At 41.3% G+C, this 26165-nt stretch overlaps 1 protein-coding gene across 4 annotated transcripts in view; it reads left to right on the top strand.

Moving 5' to 3' along the window:
• The window catches only part of LOC118399703 (protein bicaudal C homolog 1-B-like), a 71876-nt gene that overhangs the window by 32639 nt on the left and 13072 nt on the right, over window positions 1–26165 (top strand). For 2 of the 4 annotated variants that reach the window (XM_035795974.2, XM_035795954.2), the window contains exons 3-11: window positions 6609–6678; window positions 14571–14650; window positions 15760–15921; window positions 16971–17024; window positions 19369–19551; window positions 20509–20760; window positions 22632–22763; window positions 25033–25216; window positions 25973–26134. In XM_035795974.2, the coding sequence (XP_035651867.1) occupies window positions 6609–6678; window positions 14571–14650; window positions 15760–15921; window positions 16971–17024; window positions 19369–19551; window positions 20509–20760; window positions 22632–22763; window positions 25033–25216; window positions 25973–26134 (1279 nt within the window). The remainder of the gene's footprint in view (window positions 1–6608; window positions 6679–14570; window positions 14651–15759; window positions 15922–16970; window positions 17025–19368; window positions 19552–20508; window positions 20761–22631; window positions 22764–25032; window positions 25217–25972; window positions 26135–26165) is intronic. The other 2 variants (XM_052475827.1, XM_035795958.2) reach the window with 1 other exon arrangement.

The following is a 26165-nucleotide window of genomic DNA, read 5'->3' as shown; positions in this document are numbered from 1 at the left end:
GGCAGTGATGGGTAACAATAACAAATCAGACATTTAAATATCTCTTCAAGCATGGTCAAATTAATCATTATGCTGTGGATGACGTATTGAAACCACCCAGGCACATCAATGATGCAGTTGTCCTTCTGAATTGAGTTGCAGGACAGGAACAAAACTGCTTAGGGATGTCACCCGAGGCAATTTTTTAAACCGCTATGGCAGAGTTCAATGGCTGTGATGGGAGTAAACTGAGGATGGAGCAACAACATTGTAGTGACTTTACCTTAATGACCTACATGACAGAGTGAAAAGAAGAATACAAATATTCCAAAACATGCAACAAGGCACTAAAATAAAACGGCAAAAAAACACGACTTTATGTTTCAGTCAAACACAACACATCACAGAGTAACTGCCTCCTTATTTTGAAGCATGGTGGTGGCTGCATCATGGTATGAGGTAGGGCTGTGGCGGTCATGACATTTAATCAGTCGGTGATTGTCAAGCAAATAGCTGTCGATCTCACGGGAATTGACCGTTAATTAACATAAACACATTTAGCATCTTCTGGCTTCCACACACAGCCTACAAGCCACTGATGCAGATGCACATTTTTTTTAAAGTCTAATAAATCCATGTAATATAGCCTACACCTTCACAATAAATCCATTCTTTATTTTCGACAGGTCTAAAGAAGCATGATATGAAGACAATGTAGTCTATTTCAGAAGAACAGAATAGCATACTCTGAATTGTCCTTATGTTCGGTCCTGATCTGGCTATGCCAAATGGCTGTGGGCTGCACTAGTTCATTTAGAGGGATGACAGAGTGCTGAGTACCAGTGAGTTATCATGTTTGGTCACATGGAATTTGACTGCCTTCATGACTCGTGACCGCCGGTGTGGCGGTAATACGGTCACCACAACAGCCCTAGGTATGAGTATTCTTGACATCTGCAAAGACTGGAGTTTAAGATGAAAGAAACAGGATGGTTTAGCACTGACAAAATCCTAGGGGGGAACCTGTTTCAGTCTGCTTTTCACCAGACACTGGACAATAACCTACAACACAAAGCAAAATCTATACTGGAGTTGCTTACCAAGAAGACGGTGAATGTTCCTGAGTGGCCAAGCTACAGTTTTGACTTAAATCCGCTTGAAAATCTATGGCAAGACTTGAAAATGTCTATCTAGCCATGATCCCCAATATCTTAACAGCTTGAAGATTTAAAAAAAAAGGTAAATATTGCACAATGCAGGTGTGTAAAGCTCTTGTGAGACTTACCCATGAAGAATCACAGCTATATTCGCTGGCAACGGTGATTCTAACATTTATTGACTCGGGGGTGAAGACTTACCTAATCAAGGCGTATTAGGGTTTTATTTTTCTTTAATCTTTTAAAAATGTGAGAATTTTTCATCCACTTTGACATTCAAGTATTTTGTGTAGATGGTTGACAACAAATTACTAAATCAATTTGAATCCCGCTTTGTAACACAATAAAATGTGAAGAAATCCAAAGGGACTGTAGACTTTCTATAGGCATTGTATACTCTCACGTGTACATGGCACATGTGACTGTTTTTGATGACATTCCCAAAATGACATCCTATTTGATTTGGGTTATAGCACTACATATGTATCTGACCTTCCTGCTAATCAGTGTAATATGTAATGAAACTGATCACAATGCTAAATGTATGCATTACTTGAAAAGGGCACAGTAGCAGAAAGACTGAAGAGTGGAACGTTAAATGTATAGTTAACCTAATTTGTGCAAATAGCTGACCCATTTGAGAGGTATTTGCTGGGCCCTTCATACAAATAAACGCTATCCACCCTTGAAATGGTGTGTGGTCTGTTAGAAATCACTCCCATCTGTATGGCCTTGCCAAGAACCGCAACTATGGAGAGGAAGCAAGTTCCTGAACAAGACCCTATAGAGAAGAAATGGAGGTGGGCAAAAAATGTAATTGGCTGTAAAGTTTGGACTTAGGAAATCTATATAATTGCATATATCTCCATAAACATTTGGTTGTCGGTTTCATCACAATTATCTGACATCCCTTTAATAGGGTTTTGATCTGATTTGTATTAACTGGCTTTCCAAACATGCCTGACCTTTACTGAGGCATAAATTTCCCGATTGGATGCAACAAAGGGCAGTAATCATCTCATAACTGTTGTTGCATTGCATGTTGCTATGCTACAGTATACAATCCCTGTATCCATTGTATCATGTGATATCATATCTGATCATAGTCCATTCCCTGGCCTTTCCTGGAATGTGTCTAGTTTTGGAAATGTCTATTTTGAAAGAAATGCATAAATCTGCATACTGTAGTTGCTCTGGTGTACCTGAAGAATTTCAAAGCACCATAGAGAATAAAAAGGCGAGTTGTGTTTCTTCACCGGGACAAAATCATTTTGTGGAATTAAGCAGAAACCCCATTATTGGCCCATGAGACTGATAAAATTGGGGAGGGAAAGAGCCAAAGGGGGGAGGGGCGCAGAGCGAAATTCCTGATGGATATGATGAACAAAATGTTCCAGAGATGTGTTTGTCATACTGTTGAGTGGGAGCACATAGTTTTGTTTATCGAGTGAAAGTCTACGGGGGTGGTTCATATAAAATGTATGATAATACGCTCATGTGTATCATGATTGAGAGAATGTGCTAAAGACTGTCTCTCTGATTCAGTGCTGGTGTGGAATGTTGGTAAAGATGGGACTTATATGTTGAATTTGGAAATCCTCGGGGTTAGATTTCCCCGTGTAAAATGTTATTTACAGAGTCCTAGATTATTGGAGGTCAACTGTATACCATGTTGTCCTCATAGTTGGAAGCAAAACTGTTTCCACATTTAATTATTATTATTTTTTTTAAGGTAAGGACACATTCTTATTTTCAATGACAGCCTAGGAACAGTGGGTTAACTGCCTTGTTCAGGGGCAGAACAACAGATGTTTACCTTGTCAGCTCGGGGATTCGATCTTGCAACCTTTCACTTACAAGTCCAATGCTCTAACCACTAGGCTACCTGCCGCCCCCCACATGAAGTCCTTGCAGTTTAGAATCGTATACATCAGTATCTGTTCGATTCAGAAAACAAACTGCTCTATTCTGTTCGTTAGATTGGAAGTCCATCCAAAAATATGTTGATTTTTTTTTTCTTCCCTTCGCCCAAAAGACGACCTTCTTGGTTCTCTATTTTATTTGTATTATCTTGTGAAATGGTTAGAAATGCCACAGCCAAGGGCTTTCATGAGAACTCCAGCTTGGCAGGGCTTTTCTTGCCATTAGACAAAGATAAAACCCAAGACCAGTAACATGAGCCAAGGTCTTTAGTGAGAGAATGAAAAATGCAACTCAACAAGACACATTTGTTATACTGTAGGAATGGGTTTTATATCGTGGAAGCATTTTTTAGCTGCCAATACTGTAGTGGATTTGTTTTATTGGTTTCAATGAAGAATGCAGAGACATAGCAACTGGATTAAATTTGAGACTTTTTAAAATAAAAAAAATAGTAAGTCTCTTATTTTTTTTCTCCAAAACCTGTGTTTGTGGATAGGCCCCACAATCAGTAATGCTACATAGCATAATTATGTTCTTGCATGGCAGTTCATCAGCCCATCTGTGGTGTGTAAACAACAGGGATGAATAATCTAGCCTAAGTCTGACCAGATATTTGAGGTTTGTTGTATAGGCTACATTTTCAAAGGTTCAATAAATCTTATCTTTGCAATTTGAATTGACCAGAGCAGTCAAATGTGATTATAAATAGACATAATCATTATTCATGTTTACATGGGGCCCTCTAATAACTGCAAAAATATGTATCCTAATCTTCATATTGTTGGCCCAAAGTAAGATTGTGAAGGATTCTTTTTATGCTCCACGTCACTTTCCATATTTGTGTTTTGATTATAGTATGTTTGAGAAACTCAGTGATGCTTGAAGGGCCATCCACTCAACCATCAGAGGTCTTTAAGAGTGTGTCATACTGGAGTGAAAATGCACACGTTCAACTCGCACTGCCCAACAGGTGTTTCAGACTGGCTCTGGGAAGTCTGTCAGTCAGTTTGGAGGATGCCAAGCAGGCCTATACTTCCCAAACATATGGAAGAATTTTGACATTTCCTCTATGAATAATGTACTGGATTAAGATAGAAAATTGCAGAATGAAGGCTGTGTTTATTGAAAGAGTTGCTTTTCTTTTGTATTTTTCATAGAAATGCATTGCAGTACATAGATCTGGGCTCATTAACTAGGATTCAGCCACAATCTTTTTCTTGAACGGTTGATCAGGGGGCCGGAACATAATTACGAATAATATGTAGACTGCAAAAAGCCCAAACTGATATAATATTTGACTAAAACAATCATTTCAAACCTTGCTTACATTTGTGTACGATCACATACAGTCACGTGAAAAAACATTTGTCCCTTTTTCCCCACTTATATTTTTGATACTGAATGTTATCAGATCTTCAATTTATTTCATAAACAAAGTTATGCAACACCCAATATCCCTGTGTGAAAAGGTAATTGTCCCCTTACACTCAATAACTGATTGTGCCACCTTCTAGCTGCAATGACTAAAACCAAATGCTTCCTGTAGTTTTGATCAGTCTCACACGTCGCTGTGGAGGATTTTTGTCCCACTCTTCCATGCAGAACTGCTGTAATTCAGCGACATTTGTGGGTTTTTAAGTATGAACTTCTCGTTTCAAGTCCTGCCACAACGTCTCAATTGGGATTATGTCTGGACTTTGACTAGGCCATTCCAAAACTTCAAATGTGTTCATTTTAGACATTTTCATGTAGACTTGATTGTGTGTTTTGGATCATTGTCTTGCTGCGTGACCCATCTGTACGTCAGCTTCAGCTCACAGACTGATGACCTGACATTATCCTGTAGAATTCTCTGATATGTTGGAGAATTCATGGTTCCTTCTATTAAAGCAAGTCGTCCAGATTTTGAAGCAGCAAAGCATCCCCAAACCATCACACTACAACCACCATGCTGGACTGTTGGTATGAGGTTCTTACAGTGGAATGCAGTTTGGTTTTCGCCAGGCGTGGGACCCACGTCATCCCAAATTTATACTTTTGAATCATCTGTCCATAGAATATTCTTCCAAAAGTTTTGATGATCATCCAGGTGCTTTTTGGAAAACTTTGGACGACATGAGCTCCATTATGCCAAAAACCAAACATACTTTTACCACCATGTGAAGTTCATCGTAACTTATTTCATCTTGAGCCTAATAAACTGCATGCTTTCCTGAGTCGTAGTGAGAGGACCACACAACATGTCATTGCGTGAATCTAAGTTTCTATCAGGTCTGTCATGACATTTTTTATTAGACTTTATTCACATAACCAGGTTTCCATCCAAACTTTTTATCGACATGGACATCTGCTCTAAGCATATTGTCTTTCTCTGCGTGGGTTCCCATGTGAGGTTTGGAGGTCCTTGCATAACCACTGGAGTCCATGAAGAACATGGAGCAGCTTCATACTGTATGAGGGAACATTCATAGGGTGCTCACGTGTCCAAGCCAGTCTGAGTTCATTCCTTTTCCACCCAAAAACACGAGCCCCTGGTACGTGTTAAAACAAATAATCACGACAGGACCTTTGTGAAAACAAGGAAATTGAAGGACAAGGACAGATCTCTGTGTTTTGGAGATGGATGGTTTTCTGAGATTTTAGTTTCTAATGTAAACCACCAGTCAGCAGGTCTCCATTAGGCGATGCAGATGGTTCATGTTTCTCATGGCTGAACTGTTTGATCCCCAGTCTATGTTCAGGAAGTCATGTGATGGTGAGCGGCCTCATGAGCGTGTGGACGATGCCTGTAGTACCTCAGAATAACACACTCTTTCCTCTCGGACTTGTACTTTTGCTCTTTCTTTTTTTGTTTCACATTCATGCATATGCTCCTGGTTACGATGGGTAGCTTTGTAAAAGGGCTCTCACATAGATTGCAGCTGACACTTTTCACGTGTTCCTAAGCCAACAACACCCAGTCCACTTTCACAAAATATGGAGATGTTGGCTTTTTTTTGTTGTCACAGAGTACATTTGTTCCAGTAAGCTTATATCAAAAGCCATGTTTTCGCTGGATCATACCATTTCTGGTTGATTTCTCCCCAAAATGTGTAGATCGCAGACCTCTCTTCATAGGTGCTCTCCAAAGCCAGCATGGCAAGAGGTTGGAGGAGGTGCAGGGCAGTAGAGGCAATGAGGCATTGTCCAAAGTTTAGACAAGCCTCAAGCCACATTCAATCAGCCATAAACACAGCAGACGTGTGAATTTTTCTGGCTAGTGGTTACTAGAACGTGGTCCTCATTTATACTGTTTATTTGAAGTGAGGCTGGATTTCTGTTATGTTTCAAATGACACGTGTTAAGATTTGTATATATCAATGTGTACCATGCAGTTATCTGTCATGTAAAATTGGACATTTAAACGGACTACAGTATAGGCAGTCTCAAAAAGAAGCATTATGGTGTTATTGCTTTCGTGATCTTCATTTTTGTTCAGTATATTAAACATAGATATGTAATGACGCTTTCTTTTTCCTTTTTATTGATTATGACCCATATCTGTTTCAGGTCATGGATGAAACCAAAACACAGATAGCGTGGCCTTCCAAATTGAAGATCGGAGCAAAGTCCAAAAAAGGTGAATGTTGTAGGTTTTGATTCTACAACAACAGCTCAGCTGTGGTTATATCAAAAGTAACAGAACATCCTTCTTGTTAACTGCTCTACATTTGACTCCAATGTTGCCTTTTCATTACCGGATGTAAGTCTTAAGTTTTGTTTTTGGAAGATATTTGCTGATGTCTGTACATGAAGACTATATAAATCAGTGAATTTGCAATGACAACATAGGTTTGTTAGTTTTAGCCCTGAATGCCTTAATAGAAAATGACTCAAGTAAAAGTGAGTCACCCAGTAAAATACTACTTGAGTAAAAGTATTTAGTTTTAAATGTACTTAAGTACAGTGGTAGAAAAAGTACTCAATTGTCATACTTGAGTAAAAGTTATACACCAAATGTCTTGTTTTTTCAAATGTTATTTATGGACAGACGGGCACACTCCAACACTTGGAGGCAGTAGGGATGACACAGTTATAGGTGCATGAATTGTACCATATTGCTGCCCTGCCTGAGCATTTGAAATGTACTTTTGGGTGTCAGGCATAATGTACTGTATGGGAGTATAAAGTACATATTTTCTTTAGGAATGTAGTGGAGAAAAAGTTGTCAAAAATATAAAAAGTAAAGTACAGATACTATTTAAGTTAAAATACTTAAGTACTTAAAGTACTACTTTTAAGTACTTTACACCACGGGAAATAATTATAGAGGGGACATGTCATGTATATCAAGGTCGCAGCAGCATTCATTGTTTCACCACTTACTTTAAAAACACTCATGTTTAAAGATGAAACCTTCAACTTTTCTCTCTGGTCAGAATTTGTACCAATTTGTGAGTTTGTACGAGGGATGTTGAGTTAGGAGTTATCTGCATGTAATGTCTGAAATTCCAGTGCACTGCCAATAAAATACTACTGCTATTTAAAGCTTGTCTGGGGGGGGTTTCGACATGCCCCCTTTGTTGACCCCAATGGAATGCCAGTGTGCATCTTCATGCCAGATGTGAAATCCGAAAACAACTTCCTGAACTTGACCCAGAAGTTGATGAGTTTACACTGGATTTTTGTTTTTAGGGCTGATTTTTATGGTCAATAGGCTGTTGGTCGAGCCAAGATTTTTAGTCGTGTGTGTGTGTGTGTGTGTGTGTGTGTGTGTGTGTGTGTGTGTGTGTGTGTGTGTGTGTGTGTGTGTGTGTGTGTGTGTGTGTGTGTGTGTGTGTGTGTGTGCGCGCACGCTTTTAAATGATAGCACATGAGCGGCAGGGTAGCCTAGTGGTTAGAGAGTTGGACTAGTAACCAAAAGGTTGCAAGTTCAAATCCCTGAGCTGACAAGGTACAAATCTGTCGTTCTGCCCCTGAACAGGCAGTTAACCCACTGTTCCTAGGCCGTCATTGAAAATAAGAATTTGTTCTTAACTGACTTGCCTAGTTAAAAAAAGGTTAATTTTTTTCTTTTTTAAATGAGACACCTGTCTGATTCACGCCTGTCTGAGTGGACTAATCCATTGTGAAGGCTGCAGGGATGGCACACCAGTATCACCAGTAGTACATTTCTAATCTACAATGTTTGTTTGGTTAATGTAGTTTCTGTTAATGCATTCAATTTATTATTACCGTCTTACCGTTGTCATTGTACTGTAGGAGTGGACACGTTGTTTGCAGAGCGCACAACCTAGGCTACAAGTTTTGGTTTATTTCATTCCATTTACAAGTTGTCAATATGTTCATTGTCTTTTTGTTTGTAGCGCTCCTGTCCATCTGGAGTAAGGACACGCACCTGATTACACACATAACTAGGCCTAGGCTACCTGGCCTGCTCACAAATGTAGGCCTATAAATGTGCCCATTTGGGGATCTGATACTATTTCTGATTGTCTTAACTCACCGTCACTGTGGAGCTTTTCAAAGTATTTTTTTCTTTGCCTCAAATAGCAAGTCAACAAAGTCTGTTTTTATATCCATTGAGAATGACAATAGTTCCACAATGTAGCCTATTTGAAAAGTCTTCATGCTCTGATCTGGTGGAAAGATCATAAAATCGTCCTACCCGATTACTTCTTATCCCTTGCGCAAATAGCCTACAGCTGTGTCTGTCCGAGCTCACTGGCTGGGAAACTCTGAGGGCCCAGCATATTTTATACAATGTTACAAGTTTGCTAGCATGAGCTTTGGGCTGCACCAATTAATACAATAGTTGGTGAAAATGGAAATGGTACGATAACTTGGCACTCCAAATGGAAAAGATTGTAGAACAAGGAGGGTCGGGAACAGGTTTTTGTTCTTCTGGTTAGGCTATATTGATCTCGGCTCCCTCCCTCTTTAGTAATTTGTGTGTCTTCATTTTTAATTGCAGTACTTAAAGCATTAGACAACCTCAGTAGCTTACAAGTAGTTGATTTTATTGAAACACGGGTTGTGTCTAAGAAACCAGTGTGAAATGGCTAGCAAGTTAGCGGGGTGTGCACTAATAGCGTTTTCAATCGGGGAAGTCACTCGCTCTTGAGACCTTGAAGTAGTTTCTTCCCTTGCTCTGTAAGGGCCGCGGCTTTTGTGGAGCGATAGGTAACGATGCTTTGTGGGAGGCAGTTGTTTGTGTGCAGAGGGTCCCTGGTTCGAGCCCAGGTAGGGGCGGAAGAAAAACTGTTACATCTATATATTGAAAAAAAACTACAAGTTTTAAAAATGCTAATTCTCTAAAAATGTAATGTAACGGCTTGAAAAAAATACAAGATGTTGGGCCAATCGAGTGTCAATGTCAAAATGTAACCTGTCTATCCCTGTTATCTCCTCTCTCAGACCATACAAAGTCGAAAGAACAGACCACTCTTGCTCGACTAAGATTTGTTTGGAGTCGGACAGCCCTAAATATTTTTAACAGCTCTTCTACTCCTAGTCAACCTCAAGCTCATTCACAAAACTAACTTACATTGGAAGAAAAGTTTGTCCATTTTTATTCAGCCCTATGATTTGTTGGCTATCAGCCTTTTAATATTATATATTCCAAACGGAGGGGTATGAACAATGTCCGCTAATCTCTTCCAGTTATCTCATGGGTGCATGCACTGCATTTTTGTGCATTTGGAGGAAAAAATACATGTATTTGTGACCCTTTCTGCTTAACAGCTGGAGGGGAGAGAGTACTCTATCGTCTAGGTACTGTAATCAACCCTGACATCTACCCACAATGACTGGAAGTCGTACACCTATGAGTTTGAGCTGAGGTTAGCCATCAACACATCTACATGAGACTTATGGATACCCATGCCATTCTGCTTCTCCATTATGTTTACATTTGAATCACCAGCTATCTGAAAGTCAATCATTTTTAAATTGGGAGTTCAATCATAAATATTCTGTCAGTGATTTATAGGAGAAACAGTATCTTAGGCTAATATTACACTTTACCAGAACATTTCACCATGAGAATAAATGGTCACTGTCCTTACACATTTATATGTATGACCAGTGGGAAATGCTCTAACTATCCATCTTGAATTGACAGCATTGTATTTAACTCTTCTTTCCTACATTGTTTTATACTTGGTGTTACCCAAATGAACAATCAACTTCCTTCTGCAGAGAATATATGGTATAGTAAGCTTATCTGTGGTATTACAACAGTAGCCTATCAATTGTTCATTAATGACATCCAGGCATGAAAATGGAAGACTTCATTTATGGGTAGCTTTTTAAACACCTTTTTGCCCTTTATCACTACACTCCACACACAGCCACAGACTTGTCATACAGCGCCTTCAGAAAGTATTCATACCCCTTGATTTATTCCACATTTTGCTGTTACAGCCTGAATTCAGTAGTGATTAAATCATTTTTTTTCTCACCCATCTACACACAATATTTGACTTGGTGGGAGATTTTTCGACGTGGCCTTGGGCAGGGTGCTTGACCCTGGTTGTTTTAATATTCAATCAACATTTTAAAAAGTTAAAGGGGGTTCGAATACTTTATGAAGGCACTGTATACACCTGTATAAAAAACGATAGAGCATATCCGCAGCGCCTAGGTCAGACCAAGCCTTGTGACGAGGCAAAAAAAAGTATTTGGCCTATACTCATTATGAAGTTGCGCAGAGAAATGTCACGCGACATACATCAGAACATTTGAAATGGTTATACAGATTAGTCAACCTCCACACACTTAGGGAGGGTGAGTGTGGGGTTTGCTCAGGTAAACTAATTTTATTGACAAACGAATACTACCAATCTCTAAATTCGCAATGATATGACAAATTAATCGTTTCCAAGTTCGCGAAGCAGTGTTTACAATGTCTATGCACGTGTATAACGTAAAAATATGAGATATGGTTTTGGTTTCTCTAGAGGTTCCTCGGGTCTTCACCGAACTAGGTAAATCCACTTTTAATTTTAAAGGCGCTCATTGCAGGAACCAACTACAAAATACAATACAATTGGATGTTCTGGTGCCGCTCATGCAATTTAAAATATTGATTGGGGACCTTGTTATTAAAGAATTTAGTTGTTTTTCTTGAATATTTGTCTTGTGCTGTATTGTGACACAACCCGGGATTGAATCCGGGTCTGTAGTGACGCCTCAAAGCACTGTGATATAGTGCCTTAGACCACTGCACCACTTGGGAGGCCCTGGTCACTCCCTTTTTAAGGCCAGGCACCACACCCTAATCGGATAATTTTCCCACTTAATCATATCACAGTCAACTTTTACCAGTTGAATGTAGACACAAATATAATGTTTTTTTGTATATATTCTTTTCTGAAATAGTATACTAATACAGTTGCTTGCGAAAGTATTCACCGCCCACCCCCACCCCCACTTGGCATTTTTCTTATTTTGTTGCCGTACAACCTGGAATTAAAATGGATTTTGGGGGGGTTGTGTCATTTGATTTACACAACATGCCTACCACTTTGAAGATGCAAAATATTTTTTATTGTAAAACAAACAAGACATAAAATGTATTTGCATATCATGCAAATACATTTTTCTGGACAACAGATGAATTCAGCCGAAATATTTTTCTTTTCTTTTGTTAAGACACTCCAGGACTGGATTTATACATAGCAGATTGTGGATGAATACTTTTTCTTTTTTCTATCTGTACAATAATAAAGGTACGCTTTTAAAAAGAAAATGTAATCGATAAAAGTGTTTTGACAGCATATCAACAATTCCCTTTGTTCAAGTCTTGAGAATATGTTTAAGGATAACCACGTAGAATTTGGTGAATGCAGATGCTTCTGAGACTGAGAAATGTTTTGATGTGTGGGAAGAGTCTGACTTTTGGGAAATGGCATTTAAAGGGGCAATCTGCAGTTGATACATCAATTTTTGGGCATATAAATGAATGATATGTACCCATTGATTCTTGAAGAATATAACTTATAAATGGCTAATGAACTTAGTTCAACTGTCGTACCCCATAACAGCCCAATGTATACACTTGTTTTACTTCAATGTTTGTAAACAAAGTAAATGTAAACAAACACTATATAGACCTAAAACATAGTAAAAACTATATATATCCAGTCCTTGTATCCATAGCGCTGTCTACAGATGTAGGATCTTAATTTGAGCCAGTTTGCTACAGCAGGTAAATAATCCTGCAGTGTAAAGAAATATGGATTATTATGTGGATTATCATTAATGGGCATTTTTTATAGGGGTTGATACATTTTTTGTCAGGGCAAATCAAGCAAGTCTGACATTTTTAAGTGGAAATTACAAACTGTAGAAGCCTTATTACACCTCTAATACACTACAAGTTTGCATTACCTGCAGTGCAGGAAAATGATCAGCAACAAAAGAGAGATCAAGCTTTTTACCGAAACAGGGTGAGGGAAAATACTTTATTGTTTCAGCTGCGGTGATTGCTGCTTTAAAGACCAAGTACAATGGATTTACACTGCCAAATGAGAAACACCTATTAGACTCCGTCTCTTCAAAGTAAGTTACTAATGTATGTAGTCCAGTTTGTTACATTCTATGAAATTATGGATCCATGTCCATTTGAAAGTGGTTACAATTCCTGAAAGTTTGACAGTAGTATAAACAAATGAAAATATACATTTATATTTAACTTTTTGACACTTATTTTTTCTTCTTGAAAATAAGAAGAATTGGACTAAAATATCCCCCCCCCAAAAAAAAAAAATCTACATGGATAAGTAGATGCAAAAATGATATTTTAGCCTGTGGTGCCTGGCTTTAAATAATGTAAACCCATTCTGGAAAAAGTCATTAGCGTTGACGTTAAGCAGAGAGGGGTCAAATGGTTTATTTTGTGTCAAGTGTCAACTTCCAAGACCTTTCTTCTCAGCTGTCATATTGTATGTATTTCTGAATGTTTGGTGTGCCAAATTAAGACTTAGGGTGTTCATTTTCTATTCCACAATCAATCATAAGAGTACACGCGTCACACTTAAAAAATGTGGGGGTGTTTAACATCACACACAGAAACACTAATTTAGCCCCCTATTGTAATGAGTGCCAGATGGGTAGGGGAGCGGAAGGCCAACACCCTCTGCTGGTCTCTAGTCACAGCTGTGTGTTTGGAACGTTTCCTGAAACCAAAGCTGTGAGGGTCTCTTCTAATACTGCTGTGATTTGACTTTGTTTTTCTGTCTCAGACGGCACCCACTCCTATCGTGATGTAACCCATTGTGGACTTGAGAGGCTTTTGGGTTGTTTTTGTGGGGAACAAAATATCGTCTCACAGCTGTTTTTTCACCCTTCTGTGATCTCACCTCAGCGTTGAGGCCTCGAAAGTCCCATGTCACACTGACGAGATCCACACAGCCTTCCACTGCTCCCACAATCCCCCCATAGGCCCGTAAAACGTAGAGCACAGAGGCTCCTAAACGCTTCCCTGCAGCAGCATTCCAGAGCCTAGCCAACCCAGATCTCTCCTCAGTGGGGATCAGGGCCAGTTCATGTGCTCTCCCCTCACTTTTTGTTTTGTGACTCTTTAAAAAAAAAAACATCTTACCTTTATTTAACTTGGCAAGTCAGTTAAGAACAAATTCTTATTTTTAATGACTGCCTAGGAACAGTGGGTTAACTTAACTGCCTTTTTCAAGGACAGAACAACAGATTTGTACCTTATCAGCGCCGGGATTCCATCTTGCAAACTTTTGGTTACTAGTCCAACGCTCTAACCACTAGGCTACCTGACGCCCCAAACTCTATGGAGAGTTTCTGTTTGGTTTGTGTAATTGGAGTTTGTTGTGGTGTTAGGTCTATACAGCGCAGTATAACACACTGTTTCTTTCAGTCATTACCTACATTTCCATGTACTATTCTGTTTAACAGTATAGGCTTTTATCTGCATTTTCCTGCTCAACAGCTTTAAAATCTCTAAACCTAACAAATGTCAATAGGTTAAAAAGTGTCTGTAAGTAAACTCTAAATATAAATACTTTCTTCTGTAGGAGTACAGTAAATCTGAGCTATTTGTGGGGGGAGGGGGATTCCTGGAAGGAGCTTAACTGACTTCCTGCCCCTCCATACAGTCAACACAGGGGGCTCCTAGGACCTGGCGGCCAAATGGACTCTACAGTCATGAGCATTGAGCATACGTCCAGCTGTTTTTATCGACACAAGATAGTTAAATGGAAACGCACCTTAGCAGGCAATTGTTGTCTATTTTCTATGCAAACTTTCGAAATGTTTGGGGGGGATCACACATTTGATCCAACATTGCTGTGTAACAGCCCATAATGAGAGTTGGCACATCTGAAATTAAAATTTACCTCAAGTGTTTTGTCTGATGTCATAATCATGAATGCCATCAATGCATTCACCTGGTGCACAGTCTTGGGAAAATGTGATAATATAATCTCATAACTTCTTTCTGTCTCCTTTTTTTCTCTCCGTACCTCAATCTCAACCTCTCCATCACGGCTCTCCCTTCAGATCCGCACATTAAGGTTTGTGGAAAGAGAGACAATGTGAGGGAAGCCAAAGACCGAATCATGTCAGTCCTCGACACAAAGGTGCGTATGAATGATGGAAAGGTGCTTGTTTTGTTCTCATGGCAACACCAATACTGACATTGGTAATTTATCAACTAGGGTATGGTAGTCACAGATTTATCCAGGGAGTGTCCCTGGCTGTCATTTCATGCCCTAAGAAACCTTGGTTTACTTCCTAATTGGTTCTGTTTCTATTTGAGTGGCTTGGTAACACACTGAGAAATGGATTGATGGAGGCAAAGTGAGATGGATGGAGAGTAAGGTGCCCTGTGGATATCACCGAGGTGGCAGGGGTCCACCATTTTAGAAAATAACTCCCTTCCACACCTTTCCCAGTCCATTTTCCCTCTGTCTCACACCTTATTTGGCTCCCTCACTCCATCTCCAACAGAGTTCAAATGACAGGCGGCTTTCTCAGATGTGTGATATGAATTGCCACCAAGATGGCCAGTACTTAATTTCCTGAGTGTGTATTGGCTCGGCATGGTGCATGTCCTGTCTCTATGGCAACAAACATCCACATCCCAAAATGGGCACACCATAGCACCCCCTGTGGGCAGGTTTTATCCTAACACTCTATACAAGTATTTTCTCTGCACACAGTCAACACATGATTGCCTACATAAAGGGGATACCTCGTCAGTTGTCCAACTGAATGTATTCACATATTTCACCCCAATGAGTTCAACATGAAACAACCATGATTAGTCGGCATTTTATAGCAATGGATTTGTCGAATTAAACTTTAAAAAAAATATTTAACACACTTTTAGGCTCATCTGCTTTCATCTGCTCTCTGTGTAATTAGCCATCTGAAAGGGTTTATGTTTGATATGATTGGTTATAGTCCTCATGCCCCTCTAAGTGGAGCTTCTCATGGTGGACCCATCTGCCTGGCAGTGGTGTCGGACCAGAGCAAGGGTCTTGGTGTTAGAGATGCATCCTATTTGTCTTCGGCTTACTAGCCGAGGGTCATTCAAGCTGTGTGATGATTTACAGTTATATGTGGTATATAATTTAATATTTATGCATGTAAGATTTCTATCATATCATTCACTAAGCATTATTAAGTACATTGTATGGCAGGCCATGCTTAAGAAGAGTGTCTCCCCCTCCTTCCTCTCCTCCAGCAGACTAACAGGGTAACCCTTAAGATGGACGTGTCCCACACAGAGCACTCCCACGTCATCGGCAAGGGAGGCAACAACATCAAGAAGGTGATGGAGGACACGGGTTGCCACATCCACTTCCCCGACTCCAATCGCAACAATCAGGCGGAGAAGAGCAACCAGGTACGGAGAGAGACACCACTGTATATGTACAAATAACAATGTACACAGGATCTGATAGACTGAATACGAATGAATTTTCTGTGCCATCATTAACCACATTTGTGTGGGACTGTCAAAGGTTCTCTGTTTGCACAGGCTTTATTCACCTGTATTTACTTTTTTAACCACATATTAAACTGGTTTGTTCTCATTTGAGTATGTCCCATTTGTTAGTTGCTAGAGTGGCTTTAAATGACCATGTTGCAGAGAGCTGCTGTAATTGGCTGTTTTGATTGGCTGTGCCATAGGAAGCCAGTGTGTTTGGGCTGGATTGGACAGACAAGCAGTTGGAAGCAGCTGTAATTTCCATTTACATACACCTCTGGAGGAGGCAAGCTGCCAAACTCTTAGCATGTGTCATGCAATCACACACCAAACTTTGCAAGCTATCCCTTACCTTGAACACCTTGTACCTCAAACCCAGTGTGTGTGCATGCATTTGTGTGAGGAGGCATTGCTGACCCAAACTAGATGGTACAGGCTGGTCTCAAATACTGAGGCTTAATTTGTTCAGAAGTGCTGATTAAAGTTGGCAGAAGTTCTGGTTCTTTGGGTCAGCGCATGCCTTACTCCATTATGGTGAGTTACAGATGAAAGTTTTGAAAAGGAAGAGCGGAGGAGAGAGATTACCGCTCCGCTGGCAGGATATCTAATGAAGGCATTTATCTCCTTTTTAGATTTCTGTCGCAATTATTTTAATTGCAGGCACGCATTCAGGATGTGAAGTGTTGAAAGGCAATTTTTGAAATGACGGGTTGGGGTTTTTAAATATGGTAAAAGCCTACAAACCATTTTTCTCTTTATGATGTTATTCTGATTGGGTTTTGATAAAAACATAACATAAGCTATGGAAATTAGAATGACCGGACCAAATGGAAATAAGAGAGAAGAGCTTTGGCTCTAAGCTTTTTCATTTTTTTTCCAGGTTTGATTCCAGTTTTAGATTCCAGTTTTGATGTAACCGTAATAGCTAAACTATAACAATGACTTCTGTCGCTCTATCTGAACAGGTGTCCATTGCAGGTCAGCCAGGAGGGGTAGAGGCAGCTCGAGCCAAAATCAGGGTAAGTTGGATGTCATTTCTATGGAGGTCTATGAGGTCTGAACTATAGAACTCGGAACAGGCTGATATTGTAAGCCTGTGCCACTACAGTCATTCTTTAGTTGTCGTATAACTGCATGTGATAGCTGTGGAGCCTGTGAACTCCGAGGTAATGCTCTTGCCGTAGCCCATGTGGCACAGGGCACATAGGAAACAATTCAAACCCAGCACACAGTGTGTCTGGCCTTGTAGAGTGTGCACGGCTCGCCTCAGATTCAGCTCCAGCTCAGAGGGCGGTGGGCCATTCCGCTCGTGTGAGCCTCTGCCGTCCAGACCTTCCTTGTGTTTCGCCGCCATCACAATTCCTCACACGCATGTGCTTTCTTTCCAAATGGACCAAGACAAATAAGCTCAATGAGAGAGGAAAGAAAGAGGGAGAAGAAACTATAGCGCAAGTGTGCGAGCACACGTGATTGTGTTTTCACAGGCAACAGGGAGCAACCGAGTTCATGCACTTCCTTGATTAAAAAAGTTAACCAATTGAATTTAGAAGTAATGTTTGAGCGTACCATTGTTGAGGGAAGGGGTTTAGAAAATAAGCTGTAATAGCGACATGAATCCTCTCCTCCCAAAGCCAAACACTAGCAGCCATACTCCACCAGTCCACCCAATCACTCAGCACCCCTCCTTTCAAACAGCAGCCCAGCTACTGCCCACTACCCACACCTGTACATTGTTCTTACTCATACCACTTAGTACAGTATAGATTAATACAGTATTAACACCTGCCCAGCGACCCTCATCCCAAACGTCCAGCAACCCTCCACCCCTTCACCCAAATACAAGCCCTTACCGGTACTTTGCTTCGCACTGATATCTATGTTGGCTGCCAAAAGAAATGAATGAAAAGGAACAAATCACTGTCAGTTGCCACTTCGATATAAATCTTTCATAGTTTGTTTGCTCCGGATCTGACTCTGTACTGTTTGGGTTAAAAGTAAATGGTCCTGGGTGGCCTCATCCCTCTCTGGATGTGACCAAAACAGTGATTAGATGGATTTTTACCTTCGCTATAGTTTTTGTGCCAGGTCTTTGTTAGAGGTGTTTTGAAGGGAAGGTTCAAGTTGAGTTGTACTGCAGCCCTTGAAGACCTGATGGTGTATGATGAAAGTTTTAGTCTGTAGCTTTGTCCGTGATTTATGTAGTCGTTATACAGTCTTTATACAATATTTGCCTTTCTGCCCTTGTCTGCAGAACTCACGCACACCTTCAGATTGAATAAATATGAAGCTTAAAGTTGCCAGGAAGACCTGTTTTAAAAAGCTTATGTCAGCTCTGTCTGAGCCATTCTTCATTCATAACCTGGTCGGGGCCGTACTGTTTGTCCTCTCTGTGTTTCCCTTCTCACTGACCTAAATATCTCTGCCTTAACAGTGGAACCCCTGAAATGTGATATAAAAGTAGGCCCAGAAACATATGGGATTAATCATGGGCTCATTTCTTTGGTCAGTGTAATTCATGCTGTATGCCCTTCTCTGGCAGCCTAAGCTATGGCGCACTGCCCAAGACGGAGTGTTTGGATAAGTGTGTGCGTGCGCGTACACGAGTAGACTTAAGTGTATGTATGAACTTTACAGCTAAATCTGGCGCCTCCAGGCTGTTTGAATGACCGCTGTGATTTGAGTGATGGGGTCCACTTTTAGTCAGGTCTCTTCTCTTTGATGCCGTGACTTGATGTATGATTTAGTGACTTGACCTTAACATTTACAGTCTGAATATCAACAGACCGTCTAGGAGCAGACATGATCTGCTACTACAGCGCTGTACTGTATGTTTAATCGGCTCCTAATGGAAGTGTGCTGTAGCATGTGCCTGATGAAGGGCGTAACACGTTAGGTCCCTACTGAGTATTGGCACAGTTCAACGCGTTGTGATAGACACCAAGGGTTTTTGTTAACACTTCTATGCCGTGTTTGGCCACAACCCAGCTGAAGTGGGACATGTTATGTCTCTGTAGATGTGCACATGCCTCTACCCTATGTTAAGAGATCTCTCTCAACATGTGTTTTCTCTCTTATGTCTTCACTATTCAAATGGACTCTGTTACTTACTACAGGGCATTTGTGTAAAGTTCGCAAAAGAATAGTATGATGATGGTAATAGCAAGATGGCAATAACTGTATGCATCTCTCTCTCACTCACTCACTCACTCACTCACTCACTCACTCACTCACTCACTCACTCACTCACTCACTCTCTCACACACACACACACACACACACACACACACACACACACACACACACACACACACACACACACACACACACACACACAATCTTTGTCTATTCGTCGATCTCTCTCAGGAGCTGCTCCCTCTAGTTTTGTCGTTTGAGTTGCCGGCCATCGTGCAGCCTGACCCAGGCTCCCCCACAGTGCAGCACATCTCCCAGACCTACAACCTCACCGTATCCTTCAAGCCCCCCACGCGGCTCTACGGGACCACCGGAGTGGTCCGCGGCTCCCAGAACAACTCTAGTGCCGTCAAGGTGAGGCCCAGCAACACCCCTCACATCTACCCACCAACACACCACACTACTTACAGAATAGCAGGGGTTGGGGCTTTGTGGTTAGAGAAGTGGACTGCTGTGACCAGAGGGTTGCTTGGTCAGCTCCCTAGTGGGAATTACAGTACTGTTGCTTTTAAAGCCAAGCACTGTTCTCTAACCCAGCAAGTAAATCTCCCTCCTGAGTAAATGTCTAATATAAATCGTCTGGAGCGCCCTCTTCCTCTCCCCTTCCCACACCCTCCACCCTGGGCCTTAGAGCTATGGCTGGTGCCTCGAGCCTTTCAATTCAACATCCCTGGACCCCTCCACCCACCTACCGCTGACCCACACTCACTATGGCCTTCAGTACAACCCAGCCTAGGGGGAGTTGAGTTAGTGGATGGGTAGAGGGTTAATTTTGTCTTGGGATGCTGGCCAGATCAGGGCTGGGGTTTTGGGGGAGTATGTATGCTATGTGGTTGGAGATCTGTAAAAGGGGTCTGTCAAAACCACTGTGGATTGCTGTGCTGGCCTCAGTGGCTGAAGGCAGGAGTTCAATTGGAAGTCCTTCCAATTCCTCCAGTGATTGTTTGCAGAGGAGGCAGGGAATCTGACAATTCTGTCGGCTGCCTGGTGAAATGGAAAAACTATGGTTGAAATGTTGTTTCACTAGCTCATGGGAGAAGCAAACAGAGGGTGGACACTTCATTGTTTTTTCTTCCTGCTCTTCTGCCACATTTGGATGTGCAAATTAGTCTAATTTTAGCTGTGTTTTTTCCTTGCCCCAGACTTGCCCCAGGTAACTTTAGTAGAAAGTTCTATCCACACAGTCACTCACTCACCTTTGAGCATTTGTCCACACACTGTAAGATCTTTTTTTATCCTAGTCAAAATATTACTAGATGCTGCAGATTTACTGATTGAATTGATAGATTTGTGATTTTCTTCTCATCCCAGAGGGGCACTGCCATGCTGCTGGAGCACCTGGCGGGAAGCCTTGCCAGTGCCATCTCAGTCAGTACCCACCTGGACATCGCCCCGCAGCACCACCTCTTCATGATGGGCCGTAACGGCAGCAACATCAAACACATCACCCAGAGAACAGGAGCCCAGATCCACTTCCCCGACCCTAACAGCCCCCAGAAGAAATCTACTGTCTACATCCAGGGCACCATCGAGTCTGTCTGCCTGGCGCGCCAGTACCTCATGGTATGTGTCCATGCATGGTTTGTATAGATTAGAATAATTGCCTTGTTTCTGTTGGAAAATTACCCTGCATGTGGATTTTTGTTGATTTAAACCACAGTTTTGTTTTGTTTTGTCTCTGACCAAGGCACTTTATCAGCTACGTGGGTTGAAAATGTGTAATATGTTGGTCATTTAATTGTCTTTTGGGTAAAAAAAAACTTATTGGCATCCTGCTTAAACGTTAACCATAATATAGAGCAGCTATGCTAGCCAGTGTAGCCATTCTTTGTCTGTGGCGTCAGTCTTAACCAAAGTAGAAAAATGTAGAAATTGTTTTGTAAACTTAACTTTTCTCTGTCGGGAAGTGGGACACACAAGCAGACACCCCTTTGGGCATTTGACAAAGAGATGAGCCTCCCCCACAGAGAGCCATCTTTAGACCATCTCTCAGACTGTAAATTACAGCTCCGGACCCTGCCTGTCACCACCAGCTAGGCCCAAACTGATTTAATTACACACGATGGGAAGTCCTCTATCGCTCAGCTGAATATAAAGTAGGAAGGAGTTCGTGGTGGGATCATGCAAAACAGGCTGTTTTGGTCAATTGTTTTGGAATTTCCCAAGTAGTGTTGTTTTTCAACTGAGCCTTCTCTCAACCTTTTACACTTGTGACAATTGGCCTATATGGGATGGATAGGGCCACATTAAAATGTTTCAAACAGAGTAAATATGAGAAGCATATGCATAACCATGGTAGCAATTGAAAGGAGAACACTTTGGAGGTTATGGGGAAATGATAGACCAAGTGTGAGGATACAACAGTTCACCTGACACAAGACTGATTCCAAACATTACACTGGATTTGTTTTGTACATTTTACATTTACTGTGCTTTTCTTGGGCATTTCTCGATAACAAAATCAGAAAATACTCTGGATACATTTAGTAACAAAATAAAAAATATTAGTGGAAATTGTGTGGTAGGTGCAACATAAGACAAACAAATGTCAAGGGTTTGTGGGAGAGGTCTAACTGGTATCTCCAAGAGGCCGCAAACCTCTCCAAAGTGTGCACAATTTGTTTGCAGCACAGCCCTGCATCCCCACCATCACACAATTACTGTTGTTGTTTATGCAATCCAAGAACATTCCATTATAAATCGCTGTCGGGGTCAGGTGGGCATCATTTGAAAGCTTATTCTATTGTCAACATGACGAGCTAAGTTATACAATACAATCTTAGTGTTAGGCTTTCAGAAGCACTTTAGGGAAACGGTTGGTAATTGTGATGCGCATATTATGGATTGCATTCAGGTGCAGGTTCCGCAGCTAACTTTCACAATACAACAAACATAAGCTCATTCTGTTCAGAACAACCCAGGGTATGACTCGATGTCATCCTTGCAGCTGTACATCGAACATAGCGATCACAAATGATGATACTGTAAATGACTTGAGTTTTATCATTTGGAAATGTGAAGCGCTGATTTGGACTCAAGGGTGTGTGGTTTGCTTGTATAACATCAAAGCGGTATTTATTATAATCTTACATTTCTCATCTTTCAGAAAATATAGAGTCCTCCTTCTCAGACAACAAAAAAATGTTGCTATGGGGGCATCGTCTAGTTGTGCTTGGTGCTCACGTTTAGAGCGTCAGTCAGTTGAATCCCATACAGCGCTGTAAAGTGGAGACCCTGAGCTCTGACAACATAAATAGCATGTTAATAACTGTACAGCCACTGCGTTCCAGTTTAGGTGCTTATCAGTGACCAAATCTGCTATTTTCAACCCCTATTCGGGTTGTGGGGATACTTTTAAATGTCATGTAATTTAAATGCCTGGTCATTTAACAAGGGTCTGTTTCATAGGATGTGATGATGTGTGTTTTCCACAGGGCTGCCTGCCCCTGGTGCTGATGTTTGACATAAAAGAGGACATCGAGGTGGAGCCCCAGTGTATCACAGCTCTGATGGAGCAACTGGATGTCTTCATCAGCATCAAGCCCAAACCAAAGCAGCCAAGCAAGGTACCACACTAAACATGAACATCAAGTTAGGGCTGACCCCAATTAGGTTTTTCTTAATTTATTTGACTATTTTCTACATTGTTGAATAATCAGAACTATGAAATAACACATATGGAATCATGTAGTAACCAAAAAGGTATTTAACAAATCAAAATATATTTGGGATTGTTCAAAGTAGCCACCCTTTGCCTTGATGACAGCTTTGCACACACTTGGTATTCTCTCAACCAGCTTCATGTGGTAGTAACCTGAAATGCATTTCAGCTTCTCCTGGAAGGCTTTTCCAACAGTCTTGAAGGAGTTCCCACATATGCTGAGCACTTGTTGTCTGCATTTCCTTCACTCTCCGGTCCAACTCATTCCAAACCATCTCAATTTGGTTTAGGTCGGGTGAATGTGGAGGCCAGGTCATCTGATGCAGCACTCCATCACTCTCCTTCTTGGTCAAATAGCCCTTACACAGCCTAGACGTGTGTTGTGTCTTTGTCATGTTGAAAAACAAATGATAGTCCCACTAAGCACAAACAAGATGGGATGGCATATCTGCATAATGCTGTGGTTTGATTTGATTTAGATTTTGTGGTAGCCGTACTGGTTAAGTGTGCCTTCAATTCTAAATAAATCAGACAGTATCACCAGCAAAGCACCTCCGCACCATAACACCTCCTCCATGCTTCACTGTGGGAAATACACATGTTGAGATCATCCATTCACCTACTCTGCATCTCACAAAGACATGGCGGTTGGAACCAAAAATCTAAAATTTGGACTCATAAGAACAAAGGACAGATTTCCACTGCAATTTCTAAGGCTGGTAATTCCTTTGCAGCAGAAGAACTCTGGGTCTTCCTTTCCTGTGGCGGTCAGTTTCATCATAGTACTTGATGGTTTTTGCGACTGCACTTGAAGAATCTTTCAAAGTTCTTGACCTTTTCCAGATTGACTGACCTTCATGTCTTAAAGTAATGATGGACTGGCATTTCTCTTTGCTTCTTTGAGCTCTTCTTGCCATTAAATGGACTTGGTCTTTTACCAAATAGGGCTTCTGTATACCCCCCCCCAACAGTGGAGAGGCGACTCCAAGATGCTGGCCTTCTAGGCAGAGTTGCAAAGAAAAAGCCATATCTCAGATTGGCCAATAAAAATAAAATATTAAGATGTGCAAAAGAACACATACATTGGACAGAGGAACTCTGTCTAGAAGGCCAGCATCCCGGAGTCACCTCTTAACTCTTGACGTTGCGACTGGTGTTTTTGCGGGTACTATTTAATGAAGCTGCCAGTTGATGACTCGTGAGGCATCTGTTTCTCAAACTAGACACTAATGTACTTGTCCCCTTGCTCAGTTGTGCATCGGGGCCTCCCACTCCTCTTTCTATTCTGGTTAGAGCCAGTTTGCTCTGTTCTGTGAAGGGAGTACTACACAGCATTGTACAAGATGGCAATAAAAGTTACTTTTTAGGTTTGTATCATTTTCATTTAGATTTAAATAGAATTTTGATTAAGCACATAACAATGAATTTGAGAAATCGAAGACGTTATTATAAATTTAAATGAAACCGTTACACAAAAATGTGGATATTTCAACCATAACTGGCACGCAGATCGGTAGAAAATGATAAATTGGCATATACTGAACAAAAATATAAATGCAACATGCGGCAATTTCAACGATTTTACAGGTTACAGTTCACATTTACATTTCTTATAAGGAAATCAGTCAATTGAAATTAATGAATTAAGACCTAATCTATGGATTTCACATGACTGGGCAGGGGCGCAGCCATGGGTGGGCCTGGGAGGGTGTAGGCCCACCCACTGTGGGGAGCCAGTTCCAGCCAATCAGAATTAGTTTTTCCCCACAACAGGGCTTTAAAACAGAGAAATATACTCCTCAGTTTCATTGGCTGTCCTAGTGGCTGGTCCCAGGCGATCCCTCAGGTTAAGAAAGCTGTATGTGGAGGTCCTGGGCTGGCGTGGTTGCACATGGGCTGCCGTTGTGAGGCCAGTTGGACGTACTGTCAAATTCTCAAAAACGACTTTGGAGGTGGCTTATGGTAGACATAGTGGTCAAATCTAGAGCCCAAGATGTTTTCTGGTCAGGTCAAACAGTCAGGAAAATCTCCTGACCTTAACTGTAAAGCACTGCACATCATATAATCCAAATCCAAACAATATATTAGGCACATCAACCTGTCATGTTGTTGTTTTCTCTGTTCCGCTTGTCTGTCTCCCCATCTCTCTCTTTCTCCCACTCTCCCTTCCTCAGTCTGTGATAGTAAAGAGTGTGGAGCGGAATGCAGTGAACATGTACGAGGCCCGGAAGTTTCTGTTGGGTCTGGAGAGCAACGGGGTGTCATCAGCCATGTCCCCCTCCAGCAACGGCCCCACCCTCATCTGTCCTGTCGGCCTGGACATCCTGGCCTCTGCTGGCCTGGGGCTGAGCAGCCTGGGTAATGGAGTTCTCTTTGCATCCACCTCTTACACCATTATGAGAATGCTCATAGGAAATCTATTGTGTCTGTATACAAATGTCATCCCTAGGCCCTTTCCCACACGTTTATAGACCAGTGATTGGAGAATGAGGCTTGTGTCATACTGTATGTAATCCAACTGTATTGTTATCTTGCGAAAATAAATAATAAGAAATACAATTGAAAATAACATGAGACAAACTCCTTTACAACGGAATAAATCATGAGTTATGTATCATGGGATAAACTTTTAGGAGGTTTATGTCTGGAAAGTGACCACATTGACAGTCACTTCCTGGGGTGTACAGTATGAACCCAAAGGCCCATGGGCAAGATATGGGCCTCCACATCTCAGCCTATAGTTAATTACTACATCCCTCTCCATCAGATTACAGCTCAACCTGCCAAGGAAATCCAAGCCTTATTTCTGGAGTTAAATTATCTGTTTGTAAAACCCACAAACCTGTTACAGTCTTCTTTGATACATTTGGTTGAAACATAGAGTAGCGGTTTATCATGGAGTTATTGACTGTTGAGTTATATTTTTCAAAGACTCAGTTCTCTCAAATGTCTCTCTTTATTTTCTGACCACTGATATGAAAGGACTTGATGAGTGATGTGGTAGTGTGCAATAATATCTATCACTGGTGTGGGAAGAAAATAGAAAAAAAGAAAATATTTTTAGAGTGATACTGTATTAAGATACAGCCTTATCTGTGTTTTTCTCTCCTCCAGGCTTCCTAGGTGCATCAGTGCCCCATTCTCTCAGTAGCTCCCCGGCTCCAAACTCTGTTCTCAACAGTCTGAACTCTTCCATGAGCCCTATGCAGAACCCCAGCCCCAGCACCCCATCTCCCTCCTCCTCACTGTGGCCCAGCTCTCTCACCAGCACCCAAGGTGAGTACTGACGGCTAGTGCACAAACTCTC

The sequence above is a fragment of the Oncorhynchus keta genome, chromosome 2 (genome assembly GCF_023373465.1).
Source record: "Oncorhynchus keta strain PuntledgeMale-10-30-2019 chromosome 2, Oket_V2, whole genome shotgun sequence".
NCBI classification, from domain to species: Eukaryota; Metazoa; Chordata; class Actinopteri; order Salmoniformes; family Salmonidae; genus Oncorhynchus; species Oncorhynchus keta.
This window is presented reverse-complemented; position numbering and strand designations above follow the sequence as displayed.